A 24,445-nucleotide genomic window follows, 5' to 3' on the forward strand; every position below is an offset into this window, starting at 1 on the left:
TTATTTAAAGAGTGAATTTAAGCTTGGTTTTTTCATAAGTTATTAAAGTTAAAGTTGTCAAAAAAAATAAGAACTTTTCACTGCAGGCTGTCACTTTGGCACCACTTTGATTTGACATAAAAGTTAGCAAAGACAGCAATTAAATTTAAGATATCAGTTTTAGTGTGCTGCCAGCTTACTATGCCGTAGTCTGCATGGTTGTTTCAGGTCAACAAATCATGCCATATCTTGACAATGTCTCATCAGCATAGGTGTATAAACACACAGCTGCCACAACAGGTCAGAACCCACCAACAGGTGGCCAAGGGCACAGCCGCTAGACAACTTCCCACGAAACTAGACCTAACTGCCCCTTTGTCAGAAACAACACTTGTCACCGGGAAATACACGGCTGCTAGTCTAACAGACATCCCTTAAGCTGACAAGTTTGTGTTTGTTAAAGGCATAGGTTGAAAATCATTTATTCAACCTCATGTCATTCCATACCAGAATGACTTTTGTTCTCCTGTGGAACACAAAAGAAGATATTCTGAAGAAGAATAAATAAATAAATCAGTGTTGTGTTTTGTTCCCCTCCCCCCCTCCTATATCTCTTTTGTCAATTTTCAAAATTGAAAGAACTATCCCTTTAACAAATCCTTTCAGGCAGACCTTTATGTGACCACATTGCCAATGTTAACATCCGCTTTTTATGATGAGCACAAACCACAGCACATATGTTCATCGCACAGGATGCTGACCCTCACTAATGCACGCTAGATACATAAAAAGGGGGGATAAAAAGAAATGCAACAGTTTAAATTAGAGTTTCCAGGTGAAAGTAGCCCATCACTTTGCTATCTCACGGCAACAGTGTCCTCTCCATCATGCCATTATGTTCTGGCTCCGGTAATTACCACGTAAAATCCAACATTTCAGGCTCCCTAAACTGGATATAGCAGGATGATAGCGCGGACAGAGATTATTTCACTTGACAGGTATGAATAAATTAAATACATATGTGACCAGGAAAGAAGATTTCCCGGATTTAGGGACTGTTACAGCACAAGCCATATGTCGCCCTGGTGACATCATTGGAAACACGCAGAGTCATCGTTCCTCGCGATTGCTGTAGCTACATGTGACTGACACAGACACAAAATTCCCGAGTGTCCAAAACCCACTCACAGTAAAACAACGATACAGAGAGGAGAACTTGAGAAGAGGGATTCCACAAGAAATAAAGCAAACAGCGGATGACAGAGAAAGGAGTTACAGCAGTAAACTAGCAACCCACTGGAAAGGTCAAAGGTGACCTTGTCAGGACAGTGACATAATGGGACACAGCTGTCCAGTTCTAACTGGAGAAGACGATGGTTGACAGCTAAGAGCAGAGCTCAGAGGACAAGAAAAAGAAAAAGAAAGGGAGAAATCCGTCCTGCCGCTCTCAGTCTCTCCGGCAGGGAAGGTTATGGATACGCAGAGATGGGGAGATAGTGACACCAAACAAGTGCTTTTGTTCCTTTTGTGAAGAGAAAAGGTCAGCTCGATCCTGAAGGACATCTATGAAGTGGTGTATTACAGCGAGAAAGTTTGAGAGAGAATGATAAATGCTGGAAAAACACTGGTCGGATAAATATATATGACTGAACAACAGAATGAGCACAGGCAGAGTGGTTACCATGCCAACACCAGAGTACACAGACAGTTGTCTTCTCTTTTTTCCCCTGTTGGATGAAACCATTCTGTCTAAATGCCAAACAATCCGCATCGGCACGGGAGGAGGAGCTCTTCATCTCGCCTTGATCTTGTTTTTATTTTAAATTGCACTTCTCGCTAATAGACATGTAGGCCCAGCATGTTTGATTCACAAGTGCGTGGAGGGGATGACTGCATCCACGCATCTAAACAGGCCGTAAAATTCCCATCATCTCCACCTCGACCAAAACACACTCACACACACACCCATGGATGCTAATCAATAGCAGAACGGCATCGCTCAGTGGGCAGCGGGGCGAAAACAAACCCACCTTATTTACTGCTAATGTGAACTCAGCAATACTACACTTGAGCTATGCATCATCCGCCGGGCCATTGAAAACACACCGTGTTCTCGGAGTCAGTGGGTGGCGTTGGTGACCCCTATGATTCAGTGGACATGCTAAAATCATGAAACGATCCATCAAATTGAGTCACGGCCCATAATCTTTCCTCCTTCCAGCCATTCAACTCCATCCGTCCCTTAGTCGCATGCTTCCACACTGTTTGATGGTAATGAACAAAAGGGTTCGCAGAACTGACGGAGGCAGAGAAATTTGAGAGCGAGATAAAAGGGGTGAGCGCGGGAGCAGGAGGAAGCAAGGAGTGAAACAAGGAATAATAAGAGAATGGAAGAAGATAAGGAGAAGAAATGACAGGCAGTAGAGAGTGTGAGTGATAGGGGGCAGAGGGAGAAAGAGAAGGAGAGACAGATGGACAAACAGAGACAAGTAAACAGAAAGAGAGAGGGGTGCCACAGTAACAGTCTGGCGTGACGCTTTGCTTTAGATCCCATTCAAGTGTGAACACCGACACACCACATATCCCTTTATCGAACAAATAGCTATAACCTTTAACGGAAAGATATGGAGAAAACGCACACACACCATCTAAAAATATACATGGCAGGCTTCAAAACAGCCTAAATAATCCACACAGACAAGTGCAACGCAATCACAGAGAGAAGTATTCTTCATGTTCACTAATGGACTTCCTTACTGCCCACACAGTGCTACATCAGCACTCAGTGCTACCATCCCGCCTGGCCCTAATGTTGGCTGGGTTAAATGACGAAACATGTCTTAAGTGTTTTGGAAGATAATTTTGAATGGACAGAGTAACAAAAGAGTAGAATTTGGGGATGTGGCTCTGTGTCGCTGGAGAATTCAATCGATATCTGGCATTATAAAGATGCTCTCAATTTGTGACGCACTTACTGAATGATTGATGATCATTGGCATCTTTGTGGACAATTGCTTTTGTTGTCCCTACCAACTCTATTTAGACTCTTCTGTCTAAATAATGACAAACTTGACTTTGACCATTTGTCCCTCACAAAAAACTTTTTTTTTTTCATTAGAGAGTTCTAAACACACAAAAGTGTGCTATGCAAGTTTGTAAACACACAGAGGATGCTTTTAACTTAAAAGAGTTAAGATACCATTCGTCTTTGACATATGGTTTGATGAATGCTGTGAATTGTGTTTTGTTTCGAATGTTTTTGTTTTGTTTTTGGTTTATTTCAAGTTCTGAGGTTTGTTTTGTTTTGTAACTCATGATGTTGGATCCTTGTCTTATAAGAGTGAAAATACAGGTTCTCTTTGATGTATGACTTCTGTAAGATTTGTTACTGATTCCAAATTACATAAAAATTGTAGTTAGCAATGTAATTCAATATATTGAACATTTTAGGTAATGTAATCAGACTACTTTTTGATTACTTTTGTCCTAAAGTATTTAAATAATCTTGTACCATCTTGATATAAAAATGCAAAGAAAATGCTATTTAACATTTCTCTGAATTCTAAATGAAGTACTATAATTACTTCTAACTAATATCTCTGAATATTCACATTTAATTGACACCATGTAATATCTAATCCATGATTATTATAATCTACAAATTGTATCTATACATATGTTAAATCAGATGTATAACAAATAATTTTTGTAAATTAAAGCTTAAACTCAAACGTATTGACAGGGCACAGGCTACAGAAACTGCATGATTTAGAAAAACAGATATATGACAGTATTTTGGGTCTCAAATGAACATAGCATGTATCGCAAATGTTGTGCTTGAGGCTCAGTGTTGAGTTTGACTGTTATTCTTCACTCCAATTAAATTAGACTTTCTGAATGAATGTACATTAAAGTTGGATGTACTACCACCAGAATAAATTAGTTAATATGGGTAACAAATTGTGTTCGTTGGAAAATATCTATCAGGATGTTCAGCCACTAACCAAAAGTAATAACCGCAATGAAAATCAGATTTTAAATCTTTAACGATTGTTTTCTGCTGGTTACTGTGGTCTTGAAAAAATGGTAGCTTTCAGGCTAAAGCACTTTACTTTATGGGTAGGTTTCAATGCAGAAAAACACAGTCTTGATTGGAAGTTTTACTTGATTTACTTTATATCAAAGCAGACAAAACGAAAAAGAAAAAAAAAAAAGAAGCTATTAGGCTCAACCATTACATGTTTTCGAGCTCAAGACCCGTGACACCCTTCAAGGGTTAAAAGAAAAACTGGGGACTCCTTGCCACAATTCGACTACTGCCAGCTGTTCTTTGACGTGTGAGGACATTTACCCTATTCTCTCTCTGCCTTACGTGAGAGCTGGAAACCTTTAAAGCTTTGTAATTACACACATACCACCTGCAGCCCCAGTAAAATTCCCTAAACTAAAGGCGACGCGGTCAGGGTTAGCCTACTATAAACAGATTACTACCTAAATACCAGTCCATCATCCCTACCCTCTACTCTCACCATTTCATTCCCTGCTCCCTCCATTTCAGCTCTCCCCTTTTCCAGCCACTGCTTTCAACCTCTATTAAATGTTGACTTCTTTCATTTGGTGCTGCATTATGCCTACGGATCACATTTCTTAATTTGCACGCATTCTCTGCTCTAATTCTAGTTCTTTCATAGAGCCTCAATTGCAAACTCAATCTCTTTTCTCACCATGCAGCTTTCTTCTAGTTACATCAAAAGATGTAAGCCATCAACATCAGTTGTGCATTACATATCAACAATTAACAAGCTGTTTACAGCATTTATTAATCTAGGTTAATAAAGGTTACAGTAGTTGATCCAAAAATTCAAATAGTCATTTACTCACCCACCTGTATGACTTATTTTCTTCTGGGGTCCAAAAACAACACTGGTTCATTATTAGTTCATGATACCTAATGCATTAACTAATGTTATGTTGTGCAGTGTTACCATCAAATCTTTCGCTGTTTCTGTGACATAGACCAATGATGTCCTTTGAGCTAAGGTTACAAGCAGTCCAATATAAAATTGGTTAATTTATGAAAGAAACTCCATAGATTTGGCACGCACTGTGTATAGCAGCACATTATAACCTCATTATGTAAGCCACAGATATGCACAGAGTTCTAAATACAGTAATAACACTTGTGCCGCGACAGTTGGTGTGTAGGTGGAAGTTAGAAGGGAAAGCCCTCAGAGGTTGATCTTTCTCTCTCACACACACACTCTACAGACACACACATTTCACATTACATTAGTGCATGTGTCATTCTAGGCTAGGCAGGCCTGCAGAACAACTTTGATTCTACTGAGTCAGCTGTTGGAAGACAGTATGCTTTTCATGAGAGAGAGGGTAAAAGCTGTGTGACGACCTTATAATGTGTGAGCAGTCTTAAATGTTTTGTTTAAGGGCTCAAAACAGTGTCAGCTGTTACGATGCATCACTAGGATGCCACAAGCACTGGGAGCAACAGCTATGAACACACAGTACTGGCGTTTAGCGACCTTTACTTCAGTAACTCATTAACCAATAGCAGTCAGCTTCAGTTCCGTGTTCCCCACTGTTTCTTTCTCCCGAGGCCTTTCCTGCTACCCACACTACTTCTTCACGAACTCCCTCATTCCCTCCTCTCATTCATTCTTCTCTGGGGCATCGATCACATCTTTTACACGGCGTATAGACCAGACTAATATTTCATATACATGCTGTACGCTTGTTTGACATATCCGTCGAAATATTCGCTCAGTTCCGAATCAGTTGACTTTTTTTGAGTCTGACATGGTGGATGAACCCTTGATGTGGACGTGACAGCTATCAACGTTTATAACGCTAATAGCGGGAGTCCACATGCTTTTTTTTTTTTTTTTTTTAATAAAGTGTGAAATTAGCAATAAAGTTCACTACCGCAGCTGGTGGTATTTTACGCCTTACCCAGCCTATAAAAGTACCCTCAGACCGAGTCAGCAGACTTGCCAGTGAAATTAGTGAGGGAAAATGAATAATCACACTAATGTTCTTTCTCTTCTGCAGCAATCTCGTCCAGGGGTTTGATCATTCTCAAACCTGTCATCTGTGAACTACACGCGACAGGGAAAGATCGCCATCCAGCGGTAATAAACTAGCTTAAAAATGGCTATTGTTTTCGTGAATTTAAGCCTCCAAACAACACATTCAATATCACATCTATTCTATAGTTGTTGTCGTTTAAACAAATGAACACAGTAAAAAGTCACTGGGATATGTTCAAGCAAACAACTACTATGTAACGAAGATGAAACCGTTTACACAGCAAGGTTTTAATTTTGCTTACATAAACTGGCCAGGACAGGCTGTCAGTTTCAAATGTTATTTAGCTACAATGCATTAATTAAAAAATTGGCTAAAATTTTGAATGACCTCTTACATTTATTGTTCTTTTTGTGTTTGGTGAAATATTGTATTATAGAAGCTTATTATATGCAGAAAATAAACACTGTATAATTATTAGGCATATATTTCAAAGTAAATGTGTATTTGGGTCTATACATAAAAGGAGAAGATCTGAGGATGCTTTGGCAAAGAGAAACCTATCATTCCAAGAAAATTACCATGGATATTTCCCACAAAGTAATGCACTCAGAAATCGCAGGTAGGGAACAATATTGCACTGCAATCTTGAGGGTTGGAATGTGAAGTAATTGTCTTCATTTTCAGTCCAATAAGAGATCTTTTTATACACCATTCTGCTATTTTTTCTAAATGTAACTAAACATTCAGATGAATAAACCTGAATGTCTTAAGAAAATGGGAATAATTTTAAGGAAACATTCAAATATACATTTTTTATAAACTAGCTATTTAAAAATGTGTCATGGAGCAGTTTTCCCCTGCTCATTTTCTGGCCATATCTCCACAATTTATTTTTAAATTTTAGTAGATATCTGAATATAATTAGGTGGATTAGTTTTATCTTTGGAAAAGTAAACAGAGACACAACTTAGCCCACTCTGCCCTAAATATCCCCTTCCAAATATACTGGAAAATGCATGCCATTACAGTTACACTATAACCAGAGGGAGTTCAAAATTTGCTGTAAAAATAAGATATTAATCCACAGCACATGGAAAGAAAATATTCTTTACTTTCAATAGAACAGAAATGATCTTAAAAGAATGTTTTAGTAGGCTTCAATGATTTGATGACAAATATTGGAGGCATACAGATTCACATTTGCTGAAAGGAAAGAGAACGTTAGTATTGCTTTAGTCTTGAAGCAGTGCATCAATTAACAGTGTCTGAACACATTAAACATAAGCAGGGCAAATAATATTCCAACAGTTCATATCCACAAAGATGTAAGCACACACACACACAAATGTGCATATGATTGATTTGTGCCATTCACCTGCCTGCTGTCACAAATCAGAATGTAGACTGTATGGCTGCATGCAATATCTATCTTGAGTCTACCAAAGAACACACAAACACCAGCGAAAACAGAACATACACACCTCATATAAAAAGACATCCTTCAAATGAAAAGATAGAAAATAATGTGATTTAAAAGTTCGAATCATTACAAAATATATACATACAATATATACACATACATAAACACACACGCATATATATAAAATCATTCAAAAGACCTTATATATACATCTGTGTGCATATGTATCTGTATGTACATTATGTATACATTTTAAGCAGTCTAGTCCAGGTTTATATGTGGAACTTCACTTACTGCATTAAAACTATGTAAAATTTATGAAAATACAGAAGTTTAATCCAAACAGTGCTGAAGTAAATAGAGAATTTCTAGGGGGAAAAACTTGGGTAAATGACAAATTACTATATGATGGTCAAATTACAGTGTAATAGATCACAAAATTTTTAATTCTATCATTATACTCACCCTCATGTCATTCTAAACTTGTATACATTTCTTTATATCTGAGGAACAAAAAGAGATATTTTGAATAATGTTGGTAACCAAATCTGATGATCATTGACTTCTACTGTACATACAAAAACACCACAGACATTTCTCAAAATATCTACTTTCATGTTCCACAGAAGAATAAAAAAAAAATCATGCAGGTTTAGAACAACATGAGGGTGAATAAATGAAGACAATTTTCATTTTTTTTTTTTTTTGAGTAAACTACCCTTTTAAACCACTTTAACTGAGTGGCTGGCTCTAAATACATGACCTGACCAGCATCAGCTGTCATTAATCTTTTTATTGAGTGAGAAATACCTAAATCTATCATATGAATCAAATAGACAATGAGAGGAACAAGTGAGAAACACAATTACCCTACAGCAAAGTGGCCACGCATTCACGTAACACAGTGTTGAGATGGTAGCAAATAGGGAAAAAATGAGAGGGAAACCCACTAAAACAAATGCAACCCTGTAGTTATAGCCTTCTAAAAAAAAAAAAAAAAATCTACTTCATGTCTCATCAAGTCCAATTTGCCTTGGGTTTATAGCTCTGTTGCCATGGCAGCATCCGTTTCTGCTTTGTCATGATGGTTAAAAGTTCAAATCCCAAAGCCACTGGCTTACCCTGGTTCTCCCTCTCTACAAGACAAACCTCCTCAATGCTTTCTCTCTTGCTGCTGGCCACTCTTCCACTCCCTCCATCCCTCTCTATCCCTAAACGCCCTGTGCTGCAGAGTTAAAGTTGTTGTTATTTGAGCTTGAGCAGCTATTGGGGTCAACGGCGCAACCTGGAGGGCCCGGCGCCTGTCCGTCCCCGCTTCCTCCCCTTCTGGCTTCTCCATCGAAACTTTTCTCTTCCAAGGGCTTCCCGATCCAGGCACCATATCCATGTTGGTTCAGTGCCAGGAAGAACAGCCTCTTGGCATCCTGGAATGAAGTGGCGGCCATCTTAGCGTGGGCGTAGGATGGTTGTGCCAGCAGATCGGCTCGGCCTGCACGCTGGCACAAAGCGTGGAAGAGTCGGAACAGATTGGACTTGGAAACCCGCGATATCTCCATCTTGGGACTGGCATGAAAAGAGAAGAGAAGTCTAGGTGTTCGGGTGAAGTGCTTCGGATAAATATTCAATTAGCGAGATTAGCTGGATTTCCTTTTTATCACTGTGACATGTGACGAATGGGTCTGTCTCTCACCTGTCCGCTTTGCCCTTGGTGCCATCCAGCACCTCCACGGTAAACTGGTCTGGTTGACTCCAGTTAACGCTGGACTCTTTGGTCTTATTTGTGTGGCGTGCCGAGTCATACACACTCACCCTGCCCACCTGCACCAACAATATGGAAATCAAGTGAAAACCAAGTAAAAACAAGTTTCACAGAACTAAATGCACCGTGTTTTGTGTGAGCGTACCTCAGGGTGGTTAAGAGTAAAGTTTGCTGGTAAGCTGTTTTTGAACGTATCCCCGTCTCTAGCCAACCGGCAGCATACCGCTCGAGTCAGGTGACCGTGGCTGTAGAGATACCCTGAACAAACATATCAAAAAATAGTTTATGAATAAAACTCGAACACTGAGACATTTAAATTATAATAATACGTTTTATAATGCATTATTATTTTAATAAAGATTTAATAAAATAGATCAGATTTAAACAGTAATACATATAATTAACTTTTACATATAATTTGATTATAATTTTATAATACACAATCTATTGTTGTTATTACAATAATAATAATAATATTTTAATACATTATAATTTCAATAACTTCTTAATATATAATTTTTTAACAATTGTAGAAATACATTATGAATTTTAAAATGATAATGTACATATGATTTGTTTTAATATAATAAAATACATAGTATTTTAAATAATAATAATAATAATGTTTTATAATGAATTGTAAAATAATTACTTATGCTACATTTTATATAACTTAATTACTACCATTATTGTTATAGATATAATTTCATATAATAAATATACCTATACTTTGTTTTTTAATAATTATAATACTATAAAATAAATACCAATAATAAAAATACATTTTATAATGAATTTTATATAATTATTAAACATGATTATATCATTTATTCAGTTATTTTACCTGATCTATAAATCAGTTTAAATTAAACTGACCTTTAGGACTTGGATGTAAAGCTTTTACTGTAAATATAACTAAAAACACACAAAAGACAGGCTTGAAAACACTGCACTTCATTACTCAAAGAATGGTAGGAGTGTTTACCAAGAGTGACGGAGCGCAAATAAACGGGGTGGATGAAGTGGCTAAGGAGCGCCCCCTGTAGGCCGAGCACGTTCCAGCGCAGGATCTTGTCACTGCAGCTCATGGTCCTCAGGCGCTCACCGTGCTGAATGCCATCCCAGGTGGGCACAATATCACTGGACTCCACTGGGATGGTGCCTTCACCTGAGAAAAGAAAGGGGTGGGGAATCTTAGATCATTCAATAACATGCAAGAACATATGAAGTGACAGACAAGTAGATGACCAAAGGAGAAGGCTTTAACACTGTCTACAGTAGCTCTAGCAAACTAGTTATTAGCGGTAAGCATAATCTGATTTATCGCTGGAGTTTCAGAAAAGTATGTCACAATACATCATGAGGCTGTTTTTTTTTTTTTTTTTTTCCTTGTCAGCAGTGTTGGACTCAGCACAACAGCTACCCAAGCACAACTGCCAACATCATGTGCCGACCTGTCAAATTAAATCCACAGGAATACATCAGCTCACCTGCCAACAGTTTGGCCACGTAATAGCTTTTCTCCTATCCCACTAGACAATGTCAGTTTTGCCTGGCAAAAGGCCACCCTCACGTGGCAACAGAGATAACCATAACCAGATGGCACCGATGAACACTGCTGAGTGCGTCTTAGTTAATCCAACAGTTAGCGCACTAGAGACAGTGTACCTGAGGTCCTGGAACTACGCCACAGCATGTGTGTACAGGAGTTCCAATGATAAATGTTATTGGAGGGATCTTTGAATTGAATTTTTAAGTATAGATATCAAATCATTCAGAAGATCTTGATTAATCTGAAACTTTTATTTGTGTATATATACACACAGAGTTTTTGGTCTCTTACCATTCTCCACCTTGGTTCTGAGCTTGCCCTGTTTTACGTTCTCAAAGAGAGGCATGTGCTGAGAGCCGTTTAATTCGGCTGCTTCGCTGCATGACTTATCGAACAGAGCGCCATCGCCACATGGAGCAGTGCTGTGCGACAAAGAAAAGAGCACATGAAAGCGGTGTCATTCATGTTTGCAGAAGAATCTCGGTTCTCAAAGGAGCTCGGAGGAGAGGAAGTGCATGTCTCACCTAATATACAGATGGAAGGTGATGTTTGATTTGATCTTCAGCTTCCCATCGTCTGCCACCTCAAAAATAGTCTCATCACCAGGGCTTTCCCAATGCTTCATCAGCTCACTGTACAAAAACCTGAGCCATACAGATTTTACAAACAAGACACGTTATTTAACACAGATTTAAGTTATTCTACTTGTAGGGCTACTGGTGAAAATGTATTTATAATAATATATATATATGCTTTTGACATCTCTCCCACATTTTTTCTACATTTATTAAATAATGTTATTAATAATAATATTCAATAATAATAATAATAAACTGATGCATTTTAAATATTTATTAATTACATACAGAATGAAAATATATAATGTTAAAAATAAACTATATATTCATTTAGATACAAATTAATAATATATTTTAAATACAATCTTTCTGTATTTTTAATCGTGATTAAATCGCATCCAAAATAAAAGTTTGTTTACATAATAAATATACACAGTATACACTATGTATATATAAAGACACACACATACAGCATATATTTTGAAAATATTTACATGTATATTTATATTCATATAAATTTATATCATATATAAATATATAAACAACATTTTCTTAAATATATACATGCGTGTACATATACATAAATATACACAGTACACCCACATATATTATGTAAACAAAAACTTTTATTTTGGATGTGATTAATCGTTTGACAGCACTAGTATTTTTAATTGTAATATATTAAAACCAAACTATATATTAATATATATAAAAATTTTGTTTTTATAATAGTTAATAGATGGTGCTTTTTACACATCACTCCCACATTTTTTTATTTAATGTTATTTAACTGTCAATATGAGTCATTTCAATATTAATAATAATAAATATACAATATTTGTGTATTTTTAAATATATTATTTTTTAAATATATTAAAACCAAATATTTTAAAGCCATAACTGTATTATTTACATTAACATGTGTCTATATCATTGCCATTTGAGCACAAATGGCTATTTTTAAATAACATTAATATATTTAATATATTTTCAAATGATTTATAACTAAAATGTACCATTATCACTGAGAAAGACAGAAAGAGAAAGACAGCAGGCATACGAGCAGACATTCTGTCTGTCTCTCAGTAACATCTGCAGAACACTAAATATAAAGTCAATATATTTATGAGCTGCTGTGAAATAAGACTCCATCTTGAAGAATGAGACGGAAAAAGCTGTAGAATGAGAGGAAAAATGAATTATGCAATTGCCAGTGAGGGAGAGAGAAAGTTCTGCTGCAAGCTGATACCGGATAAAGCCTCTCCTGGAGATGATTTCTGCGTGGCAGTCATTAACGGTGTCCCCTCGAAGACTAAGCTCCTCTCCCTTCACACAGCGGTTTCCTACAGGCGTAAGGCCACAACAATTACAGCACATCTCTAATTACACTGCACACATCATGTTGGCTGTGTCTGTGTTAAAGTCTATTTGTGTGTCTGTACCTGTCCCGAGGCTGACAACTGTTCCGAGAGTATCTGATCCTTTCCGCATCACGATGGTAGCAAGAATCTTCCTACCCAGAAGGCTGTGCTGGATGCGTGCTGTGAGGGCATTAAAGCGCTGATGGCTTAGCATGGCGATCTGATCATGCATCGTACTGCCTGACACTGGCAGCTGAAACATACAAAATCAATTGTAATAATTATGTCGCACATCTTTCTGGAAGACTTATGATTGGTCAAGAAATAATTTAAAACTGGTCACTAATATAGCAAACTGGTTTTGTATATAATAAATAACTTTAATAAAAAAAATAAACATGCACACTATATATTTATAAATATTTTAAGAAGTATAATTAAATAAATTCACACACAATAAAATTTGTGATAGTACTACATAACAGGGTCAGAAATGAACACTTCCATTAAGGGGCAATTTTTGACCCCTGGAATTGATTTTCAGGGATACTTTTACATTCCTGAGGGAAATTATCATCACCAATAGACAATTCTATCTGTATTGTCTTTTAAATTAAAGGCAAATACTTAAATTTAAACAATCACTTCCATCAAAATACTTTAAACTGTTGCCAATAACAACTGACTGTTTAAAACTGTATCTAAATTATACGTTTAAAAACAGGAGGTAATAGGGATGCAATATTATGACAAAAATCCTTATTGTCGATTACTGCTCTTGATATTGCAATAATTATTAAATGTCAATTAATAGAATACATATAAAAAAAAACGTATGTGTTTTGTGTCTGCGTTTTGGGGAAATGGCTCATCATATTCTGGCTGCGGCTTCACAGACAAACATGACAGTCCGCGAAATTAGTCTAATCTAGCGCAACTTATGCAAAAACTCCTGTTATAATCACTGAAGCTACGAAATGAATCTTTTATTTGCATTGTATTTAGGGATGTAACGATTACCGATTTTATGATAAATCATGATAAAATTCCCCACGGTTAGTATTACCGTTTCATTTTTTAATTATCATTAAAACCATATTAGATTACCGTGATTTGAACAACTCACGATAAATAAATACTGTCCAGCATAAAGCACAGTTTTAAGTAAGAGTAGTTTCGTTTTGAGTAAAACTTGGGCGGAAAAGCTGGGAGGTTTTAAAAGAATGCAAAGGGAATTATACAAATGAATTTATACGAATGTACTGCTGAAGGTTCTGACTGTCTTCAGAAACAATTCGATGGCATTTTGTTTTCATCTTCGCTCCATGTCATAGCTAAAGGAAGTGTTCTTAATCGCTCTGCTTTGTCCACTGAGTTTACAGGAAAACAGCTGTAATTCAGCTTTTCCATAAGCGCCACCCAGTGTCAGAGAGTGGATTTACAGAGACTTACATTTACATTCAGTCTGTGTGCAGTTTCTGTCTGACCAAAAACTGACTGAATTTGCATGCCCTGCTGTAGCCTAAATATTGACCGGTTGATCCGAATCCGAACATCATTTCGTAATGTTATTGTTTTAGTGATTATGCCAACAAAAAGTCATTTTATTTGTTGTTTGTTGATTTTTAAATATAAAACTTGGTGAACCGATTTCTGTGTCGGTACTTTTTGAACATCTCCAGCGCATTTTAACAATACCGTGATAATACTGATAACCGTGATAATTTTGGTCACTATAATCGTGATAAAAAAATTTCATACCGTTACATCCCTAATCGGATCTGCACCGTGTTGATTCTGATGACGGAATTCACAAGTGCAAAATCTAAGTGTCTCTGATCGGCCATTCTAAGCTCAACGGAAACACGCGTGATTGTTATAAGACTCAACACTAAAAAAAAATAATAATAATTCTGTTGCAGTGTTCGCAAATCAAAATGTAATTCTATGAATAGACACTTTTCATTCATTTTTACATTTCATTTTAATCGTGACAGCCGCAATCGATTGTTTAACTGTGCAGGGGCAATTTTTGCAATTTCCGACCTTGCTACATATAAACTTATGTGTTTAGTACATGTAAAAACCTTTCAAATAGGACTCAAAATTCAAATTTTTGGTGAGTAAATATGACAGAATTACACAAAATTCAGAACCCCCAAAAAAAAAAAAAAAGTACAATTCAAAGTTTTATAACTCTTGTAAGTTCTTGTAAACTGTAACAAAGTCAAACTGAAGGAACAGGAACAACACTTGGCAATGTAAATGTTGTGTGAAAAAAAGTTACGCAACATTGTCTGTCCATAAGAAGCTTATCTATATAGCAAAAACCCACCAAAATTAAATTCAGTACTGCTTTCAAATATCATGACCCCTCAATATTTAATAGCACTTTGTTAATCAGAAGTTAATGCATTGTTAAAAGTTACTGCTACTTTTATTATGGAGTTTTATTAAAGTTGCTGCGCGTTTAATACCTCCGGCGTGAGCTCTCCAGTACGTGCTGCTTTCTCTGCTTCTCCAATGAGCACTCGAAGAGCAGCGTCCGCTGCCTCCTGCTTCCCTTGCTTTTTATTACTAGCACAAACTGCAGGAAACCACCGCCCTCCCAATTTAGCCTGGTATGTAAACCTTAAAGAGAGAGGTAAGTTAATTTGATTTGATCTTTTTAATGTGTGGCCGTGCAGCAGGGAGTCAGACACACAGAGATGGGAATCCTGCTGCTTTTGTGATAAGGACATAAAGATCACAAAAACACGACCGAGAGTAAGAGTGCGCATGTACTTGGGCTCGTGCGAGGGTCCGGACTGGCCCACCAGGCGGATCTCAGCAGCGAAGCCTCGAGCACGGGCGTACTCGAGCAGGCCGGACACAGCATTGTTGTTCAGGTGGTTGATAAGGTCACCCACACCTGCTTCATGGGCCGCCTGGAGCTCAGCTGCCGTCAGAGGGTTTAGCGAGGGGAATGCAGGAATCGCTGGCTGAGACTCATTGTCTCCCAGAGGGCAGAAAGTACCTGGAGGCTAAAAGAGAAAGATTGCATTTAATCTACCAGCACACAAAATTCTCCTTTTCCTGTCTTTCAAATAGTCCTCTTTTCATTCTTGTAATGTCTCCAAACTACTCTTCACCTTGTTGAGATGTAGTAGTCCATCTCCCATCAGCTCTTTCACGGCCTCCTCCGCTGCCAGCTGCTTCGCTGCTTTCTTACTGGGTGCTGAGGCTTCTTGGAAGAGACGCTCCCCAACCTTTACGCGGAACATGAACCTGACACAGGAAGTGAAGAAAAAACACAAAAGATGGCGAGAGAAAGGAGTGAAAATGACCAGTCAGTCAAAGTGGACACTGCTTTAAAATCTAAGGCAGTTATTTTCCATTGAGCTCTGAATCTCCCAATCAGTTTGAATAGTTTCACACAGAACAGAATTAAACGGTTACAACTGAATAAATCAGCATATTAGAATGATTTCTGAAAGATCACATTTGTCTTTTGTAACTACCTTTGCTTCTTCAGCTATTCAAACGTATAATCATTTGTTGCTGCAGTAAAGCACACTGAAACATTGAGAATGACAGAAAAACATATGCATGCTGTCAATTCATGATTTTGCCTACTAGAGCCAAAAAATATTTTTGTCTGGTAATGCTAATTTGGCAGGCAGTGCTACATTTACATCAAGGCCAGTAATCAGAACCACTCTTTTACTAAAGGCCATGAATATCCACTGGCACATGAGAGAACTATATATGAATGTTTGTGGAGGCTTTCCTGAATGAAATCCAATAATAAGAATTCTCATTTAATCTGCTGTACAAGAAATCAGGAGAAATTACATTCATCAATTTTGTTTTAAATCTGCTATTCACACATCTAATATGTGAAAAAAATACAGCTACCCCATCTGAAGAGCTGTAACTTACTGCTCATAAAGTAAAATAAAAGCTTTTTCTCAATAGAGATCAAGTTTCACTGATCTTTATGTGTTTTGTGTTGTAAATTAGGGTGTGACTGAGTGTTGGTACACCTGTACAACCTTTAGGAGCTGCAAATGTCTATAAAATCATACTGCATTTTGAAATGCAATAACACATCTAAGCAGCAGCGATATGAGAGGTTAAATATCAAGGGTAAGACGACAAACGTTATAAAAATCACACTGAAATTACATTGGGAGATCACTGCAAGAAAAAAATGATAATTTTCTATTCCCATAAAGGCCATGCATGTGAAAAAAAATAAATAAATGTTCATTTGGGGAAAAAATAAAGGAACACCTTTTGAGTTTTTGTGAACATCTGACAACATTTTTAATAAAGCACCTCATTTAAAATTTTTAACTGATCAGCTCCTGAGATTTATGCAGCTCTCAAGTTTGCGTAAAATGCTCGGAGATCACTGAAGCATGCATACAGGTTCAGGGCTCGCAAAATCACTAGCCCGACGTCCCGGGGCTATTGTGTTTTCCAGTCGGGCTACCAAAATGTATCACTGCCTGCCCGACGGGCTCCTTAAATACAGATCTCCCGTGGGTCCTTAAAAACTCTTAAAGTGAGTTGTATCAAACTTAAGGCCATAAAAAGTTTTAAATATGTTAAATTGTATAAGAAATGTCTTAATTATAATTTCAAGAGGTCTTACAGTTGGGGACGGAAAGACAAGAGTCGCGATAAGGCAGGATTAAACTTCAAAAGGCAACAATGTCATTGAATAAATATGAGCGTGGCACGTTTCAAGTCAAAACGCAGCGCGGATGTCTTTATGTGAATGTATCTGAAGGGAACCGACTGTCCTCAGAAACGTGTCGTTGACATTTTAATTTCCTTTTACCTATAATTCCCAGTAGCCCCTCACTGCAGAACAAAAGATCCAGGGGGCGGGGTTGGATCCACATCCAGGGGGTGGAGATGGGTAGGTTTAGGGATGGGGATGGGTGGGTTTAGGGATTAGGGGGTGGAGACGGGCAGGTTTAGATAAATGTAAGGTGGGAGGAGTTGGATCTAGATCCAACCACATCCCCTGGATCTTGTGTTCTGCAGTGAGGACCATCTTATAATTACCTGATAAAGCAGCGTTTATGAGCGCGGAGCTGCTTTGTGTACAGCGTTTCCGGGGAAACCGCAGTATTTCAGCGCTCCTAAAGCGCTACCTCATGGCAGAGAATGAATTTGCATTTCCAAATAGCCTTTCTTATTGTTTATGGTCAGATCAATGCAAATATCAACTCATGTTTTTACGCAGCAAACACAGAGTTGTAAATGAGAAAGAAGTTAATGTGTGCCTTCTAAAAATCTAAACAATTAAGTAATATGTATACGTTTTAAATTAACAATTTATATGCTTGATTTATCCCTTTTCATAAAAATGATCTATAGCTTGAAACGCTGTTGTATAAGGTTTTTGTGAAAACCTGTATCTGAACTGTAAATCATGTAATTTTATGACTTGTGCAGCTATTAAAATGGTTCATAAATTGCCTTAAATATATTTTTTAAAATTCTGTAGATACCCTGTAAATAGTGAAATAAAATTCCTTCCTTCATATTTGTTGATATTTGTGTATTGAAAATATTTTTGATTGACATTTAAACTCCTATCTGATTTTCTATATTTAAAAAAAAAAAAAAAAGGTAATTTTTTTAATTTGGGCTAGTTAAATTAATTTTCGGGCTACCAAAATCTGAAGAGCACCTGCCCGAAGGGCTACCAGGGATTTTTAAATTTTGCGAGCCCTGAGGTTATATTAATTTATATAATTATATTAATTTCATTAAATATTCAGTTTAATAATCCTACTAGGCCATACCATGATTTCAATATTATTTTCATTATTTCTTTTAATCTGTCAATGCAAATTCGATACAGACTCTGATGCTAATGGACAACAGCTTTCTACCACTTCTCATACTTTTATAAGCAAACCCAATGTGGGGAAACGATGCAAGAGAAACAAAAGAAAAATGAGCCAGGTAAAAAAAAAAAAAAATATACAGATAAAACAACATTTTGGGCCAGGATTACACAAAGCAGACATTGTATTTTATAGGCAGCAACGTCACACCGTAGGGGCAAAGGGAATTAAGGACACAGAATAACACAGATAGCAAGAAAAGGGAAACAGAAAAAGGGTCTGCGAAGAGAAGAATATAAAAAATTAATTAATAAAAAAAATTAAAAAATTAAAAATAAAAAGTAGCACTAGCAAAACAACAACATAAAGCTCAGTAGGTTCAGTAACTGAAAAAAGGGGAAATGGTAAAAGATGTATATTAAAAAAAAAAAAAAAAAAAAAAAAGAGCGTCAAGGATTTTAAGAGGGAGAGCAAGAGTGAGAGGGGATAGTACAGAAGGTGCATGGAGATTGTGGAGAATGTGAGGACAGCAAGGGGACAGAAGAGTCTGGAAAACACATCAGGACAAAAAGCATGTGACTTTCTGTAGCAGGATTAAAGAAAAGCAACCTAAAGCCCTTTACTGTGGGATGTGTTTTACCGTGGATCATGGGGTGGCCCTTCCTGTCCTGTCTTGATAAACTGGATGGCATGCCCACTGCGCTGGCTATGCTCCATTAGAACAGATACGGGGTTCTTTCCTCCAGGTAAAGACCGAGACAGAGCCTGGGGTGGATTATCCGTACCACCCTTTAGAAATGAGACAAAGAGAAACTAAATGTATTTTTATATACAAAATTTTGTAATCATTAATATACATATGTTCAGTTAAAGGTAACATAGGGGATCAAAACTGCTATGAGAGATTAAATGATTAGGTTTCATGCAACTTTGACAATGAAAACCAAAAACAAACATACTAGCATATCATCTGCCAGGTCACTTGTTGACTCCGCTCCCTCAATGGGTTCTTCCTCTTCGCCATCACCTGCTCCTTCCGTCTCCTTCAAAAGAATCTTCAGGGTTATGGCTGCAGCATCTTTTTTGGCCACTTTTTTGTTTGGACCCTCAGCCGGTGGAAACCTACGACCATCTAGCATGACCTGCATCCGAAACCTGGAGACGAAAAGAAAAACCTCAAATTATAAATCCATGAAAACACAGTTGCCGTGTTTCTACTGATTCTTAATCATGCAACCCCATATCACCAAAATTCACTAGCAAGAGAACTTCTGTTACATCTCCAAAAAGCCTTGGCTGTTTCTGTGTTAAGAGACTTTAAAACAGGAAAACTAATGCTCATACGCACCCGTAAACAAGCTTTTCATCAACTAACCTGGGGTCATGCGAGGGTCCAGACTGGTCCAGAAGTAGGAATTCACAAGTGTATCCAAGATGCTGAGCAAACTCCATCAGTCCGCTAACTGGGTTCTTACTGCGGGCCTCTATTAGTTTCTGCAATCTGCTTGACTCCAGGCTTTGGGCCGGGGGAGGGGGAGCAGCCAATGAAACGGCAACCTCGGAGCGAATCGTGTTCAGGAACTCTGGAATATCGTCAGATGCCCACTGTGAACGTTCTCCTCCATTACTGGCCATATCCTGATAGTAGGAAGGAGGTTGGAAGTAGCGGAAGGTGGAAAGTTCACTGGGTTTGGGTGGCATCGCCTCAAGGCCAGGCATGTCAAGCTCTGTGTTATATGTGTTGTTGCCTAAAATCTCATCCAATAGATTTTCACCCCCATCCATCGGCTCTGCTGCGGTACCACCTGAAAACTCAAGTCCATCATTTACATTTGTAATCGCTTCTGCTGCAAAGTTCAACATCTCTGCCCTGTTTTCATCCTGTTTCGCATTTGCAGCGACTTTTCGTTGGCGGTCCATCTTTTCCTGCCGGTGCGCACTAAGCGACCAGGTAGGTGGTGTAACTTCGGAGTCACGCCTTACATCACCTTGTTTCTCCATTGCATAGAGTGTGGGATTAACCTGCTTGGCACTTCGCAGGCCAAGGTTCTTGGAAATCACAAGCGCATTGCTTGTACCCGTTTCGTAGAGGTACTGTAGGATCTTCTCTTTGCTATCTTTAGTATCAGCCATTGTTGGCAAGGTTACTGACTGCACAGCAGGTAAAAGAGTCTTTTGAACCTGGTCAGGAAGCAATGTTTCACAGGTATCTTCACCTTCGGAGTCCTCCGACTGGTCAGTGGAATTGCTGTCAGCCTCAACGAGGATCTGTGATGCAGAGGGAACACTGGTGCTGACGGGATTCCCTGTAGCCTCTTGGTTTATGGATGACTTCTGACCTGGCTTTGTCTCAGAATCCTTTGAAGACTGTGTTTGGTATCTCTCTTTGACGGGCTCACTGTCCTCTTCCTTGCGGAGTCTCCACAGAGGAGGAAACTCACCTTGTTTTACTGCTTGGTTTGTCCTTAAGAGGGCATATAAAGCCTTATTAACAATCTTCTTGGGAAGGCCAAGCTTTTTACCCAAGGTCCTGGCCTGAACGGTCTCGTCTGGCCTGAGTGACGTCAAAAAAGCAAGGACCTGTTGCTGGATCTCAGGGGTCAAATACAGAGACTCTCTGACTGAGCCGGGAGAACTGGAAACCTTGCTGGCAAGGCTACTGCAGGACGAGGTGTCAGAGGTGTCTACCCTTGTTACCCGGTCACCCAAACTCAGACTATGAAGGCCCGAGGATACATCATCTACATGTGTACTCCAGTAGTGCTTAGTGTTTTGATCAGGATAATACTCTCCCTTCTGGAGATGGTGATTCCAGTGTGACTTTCTCCTAGGTCCAGGTGTATTTCTGAAGTTCTGCTCCCTTTGCCAGTTTCCTTGGCCTCTGCCGTAGCCGTCTCTTCTTCCAAAACTGCTACCACTTGATTTGAAGTCACGATAACCTGCCTGGTACTGGATAGGCCCAGTAGAGACCTCTTCCCCTCGGCCGGAGGTTTGGGACCCTCGCTGCTGAGGCGCTTTGAACTGCGGAGCCTGTGCACTCTGCCCCCTGAGGAACTGCACCTGGTGTTGTCGGAAGCTTAGACCATATGAGTCGAAGATCTGATCTCTGCCGTGCTGGGGGGATGCCCACAGGGGTGGATCAGAGGGGCTAGGGGGAAAAGGACGACCACGTGGAGGCACGCCAGGAGCACCCGGGCGAGTGGAGTAAAGGAAGCGTGCGGATAGCTTCCAGATGCAGAGTCTGGGCTTGGGACACGAGGGCCTCGTGGGTGACCAATGAATTGATGGGAATGAAACTGAGGTTTTCCCTGTTGGGGAGGGAGAGAGAATCGTTGGCAATCTTTGTGAAACCCTCCTCTACCTCTGCTCATAGCGCAGGGGTGGGGGGCGAGAAGGGTGTAGCGTTGGGCTTGGTCGATGGGATGTATGCACGGATGAGTCTCAGCCGTTTGGATGTAACGTCACAATACCAAAGGCTTAGTCTGTGCACTGCTTCTGCAGAGAGACAGAGAACAACAGAGAAATCCATGAAAGAATGCAAAGGGGATGCAGGCTTTCTGATGTTGCAGTGTCACAGTACAGACACACAAATCCTGTCGGCACATTTCTTGGCAACCCAGTAGACTGTAATTTGAGGACTTGGTAAAAGGCTCGCAGATTAATTATTCATGCTTATTGTGACACAACCAATTTATTTCTGGCTTAGAGAGTAATTTGCGGATCCTTATGGTGAGGGGAAGTGGTCATGGGTATTTGAGGAAAGCACACTGAAGGACATTCTCTCCCGATATGAGCAACTATATTAGGTAAAGCACAATGATGAGTAAAGCGTTTTTTTTTTTTTATAATAATTTGGCAAAGATTTGTGAGATATCAGTGAACCTAACACTAGTTTAGAAAATGCAGTACTAGTGTAGGTCTGGTGTACATCACTGGGAGTTTGAAATAAGTTGCTTATTAAGACTCTACAGTCCTCGTAATACAACAGGTCAATGGGCAGCACGTAACCTGCAAATTCATTATTTTTAATGGATTCAGGCAACAATAGCAAGGTTATGACACATTACATAAGACACATCAAAAAAAGCTGAATGTGAGAGCTACATTTCTTAATCGCATACTTTTTCCACTTTGCTATTTGTTAGACACCAGTATGCTAGGGGTGTAATGGTTCAGGTTTTTTCACGGTTCGGTGCATATTTCAGTTTTGAAGTCACGATTTTGGTACAGTTCAGTTAAGGGGGCAAGGATGGTGAGGAGAGTATTCTTAAAGTGGTAGTAGAAATTTCCATAAGAATATTCTACTATTTGTTAATAAACACTTAACCGGTTTATCTTAACTTAAAAACTCTTAACTTTTTTTTTTTTCCATTACTAAATAAACATTTTTATGTAAAATCACCTGCATACGTTTGCTACACCCAGGACTAATTTATTAAACATCAAATATTTTAAATTGTATACTTGTTTTCTATAAATTGTGTGCCAAAAATATGAATAGCACTTTTAACATAATAAAAAAGGAACAGTTTGAAAGCAGCAGAACAGGTTAAAAACCACAAATTATAGATAATAAATATAAACAAAGGCACAAATTAAGTGTCAACTGGTCAGAGACTGAAAGTTCTGCAGGAACACATTCAGTCTTCTGAACATAATAACACGTTACTGACTATAATCTCATCATTACAGTTGATATTCTTCAAAGAAATAAAATAAGGTAAATATATATATTTGTTTTTGCTTTCCTCTCAATAACAAAATAAACGCACAACAAAAATTACAGCAAAAACAGCAGTTACGAAAGCATCTAATCATAGCAATGTGGATATGCTGTGCAATTCGGCACTCCAGTCAAGTCACGTCACATTTATATAGCATTTTATGCAACAGATTATTTTGAAAAGCAAGCGGCTTTACATTATTAACCATGAAAAAGTGACAGTGTAGCTTTCAGTTAGAATTAGGCCTGCAACTTTATTTTGTGCTATAACGCAGCTCTCCAGTGTGGAACTACGAATGTAACCTTTTTATTAGTGAATGCAAAAAATCCAAAACATATTACATTAAAGTGGTGTGTTCAAAGATTAAAGCTTGATCTCACTTAGGACTGTTATGATTATCATAGTATTAAGTAGGCCTATTTTAAGAAAGATAAAAAATAGATTTATCCAAATTTTTTTTTTTTTTTTTTTAATGAATATACATAGAGAGTTACACCCCTGTTACACCCCTACAGTGTATAATTACATTTTTCAACTGCTAATATATACACATATATATATAAATAAAATAAATAAATCACATACCTGATCTCACAGCCTTCCACCAAATACTAACACAGACAATTGCACACAGAGTCTGGCTTACTGTGACCCTGATGCAGCTTCACACGTAACTTCAGACATAACAGCTCACTCTCTAAATAAACTGAAGCGAGAGGGAAAGTGATTCTGCTCGCTCGCATTCCACGTGCTGCTCCATGTGCATTAAGAAAGGATACTTGTGGATATTGGAGTTTTGGTGTTACTTATCAGTTCCCTATATCATAGTGACCATCCATTACAAAATATAATGTATTAACTTATATCAGAAGGTAATTCTTATTCACACTAACAAAAAAAAAAAAAAAAGTACAGTAACAAATACATCTAAAATGGTTCAGCTTGGAAGAATCTGTAGAAAGTTTCAAGTTAAAAAAAAAAAAGAATATTGCACTTAAATCACTTCTTTTATTTTAAAGCAGAAAATGAATATGGTTTACAGAATAGGGGAATTATTCAAATGTGATGTGATTTTTCTACATTAACGTAATAAGATTCCATGTCCATAGAGATTGTATAAGCCATTTCTAACCAACAAGACAACGGCACATCCTCTACACTAATGACTTTTCTACAAC

The 24,445-nt window shown here is 38.1% G+C and overlaps 2 protein-coding genes across 2 annotated transcripts in view; both read right to left on the reverse strand.

Moving 5' to 3' along the window:
* Window positions 1–6,319, reverse strand: part of kcnn3 (potassium intermediate/small conductance calcium-activated channel, subfamily N, member 3) — a 69,214-nt gene extending 62,895 nt beyond the window's left edge. Inside the window, exon 1 of the mRNA XM_058745797.1 lies at window positions 5,947–6,319. The gene's annotated coding sequence lies outside the window, so the exon portion shown is untranslated. The remainder of the gene's footprint in view (window positions 1–5,946) is intronic.
* Window positions 6,320–7,115: 796 nt separating this feature from the next.
* Window positions 7,116–23,812, reverse strand: adar (adenosine deaminase RNA specific). Its single transcript, XM_058745793.1, is given in 15 exon segments — window positions 7,116–9,007; window positions 9,135–9,262; window positions 9,349–9,461; window positions 10,189–10,371; window positions 11,047–11,177; window positions 11,280–11,399; window positions 12,583–12,676; window positions 12,776–12,947; window positions 15,172–15,325; window positions 15,479–15,717; window positions 15,826–15,961; window positions 19,184–19,332; window positions 19,503–19,698; window positions 19,919–21,752; window positions 21,755–23,812. Coding segments are annotated over 15 exon segments (4,161 nt in total). The 5' UTR covers window positions 21,915–23,812; the 3' UTR covers window positions 7,116–8,655.
* Between the last annotated feature and the right edge of the window lie 633 nt (window positions 23,813–24,445).

The sequence above is a fragment of the Onychostoma macrolepis genome, chromosome 16, assembly GCF_012432095.1.
Source record: "Onychostoma macrolepis isolate SWU-2019 chromosome 16, ASM1243209v1, whole genome shotgun sequence".
Classification (NCBI taxonomy): domain Eukaryota; kingdom Metazoa; phylum Chordata; class Actinopteri; order Cypriniformes; family Cyprinidae; genus Onychostoma; species Onychostoma macrolepis.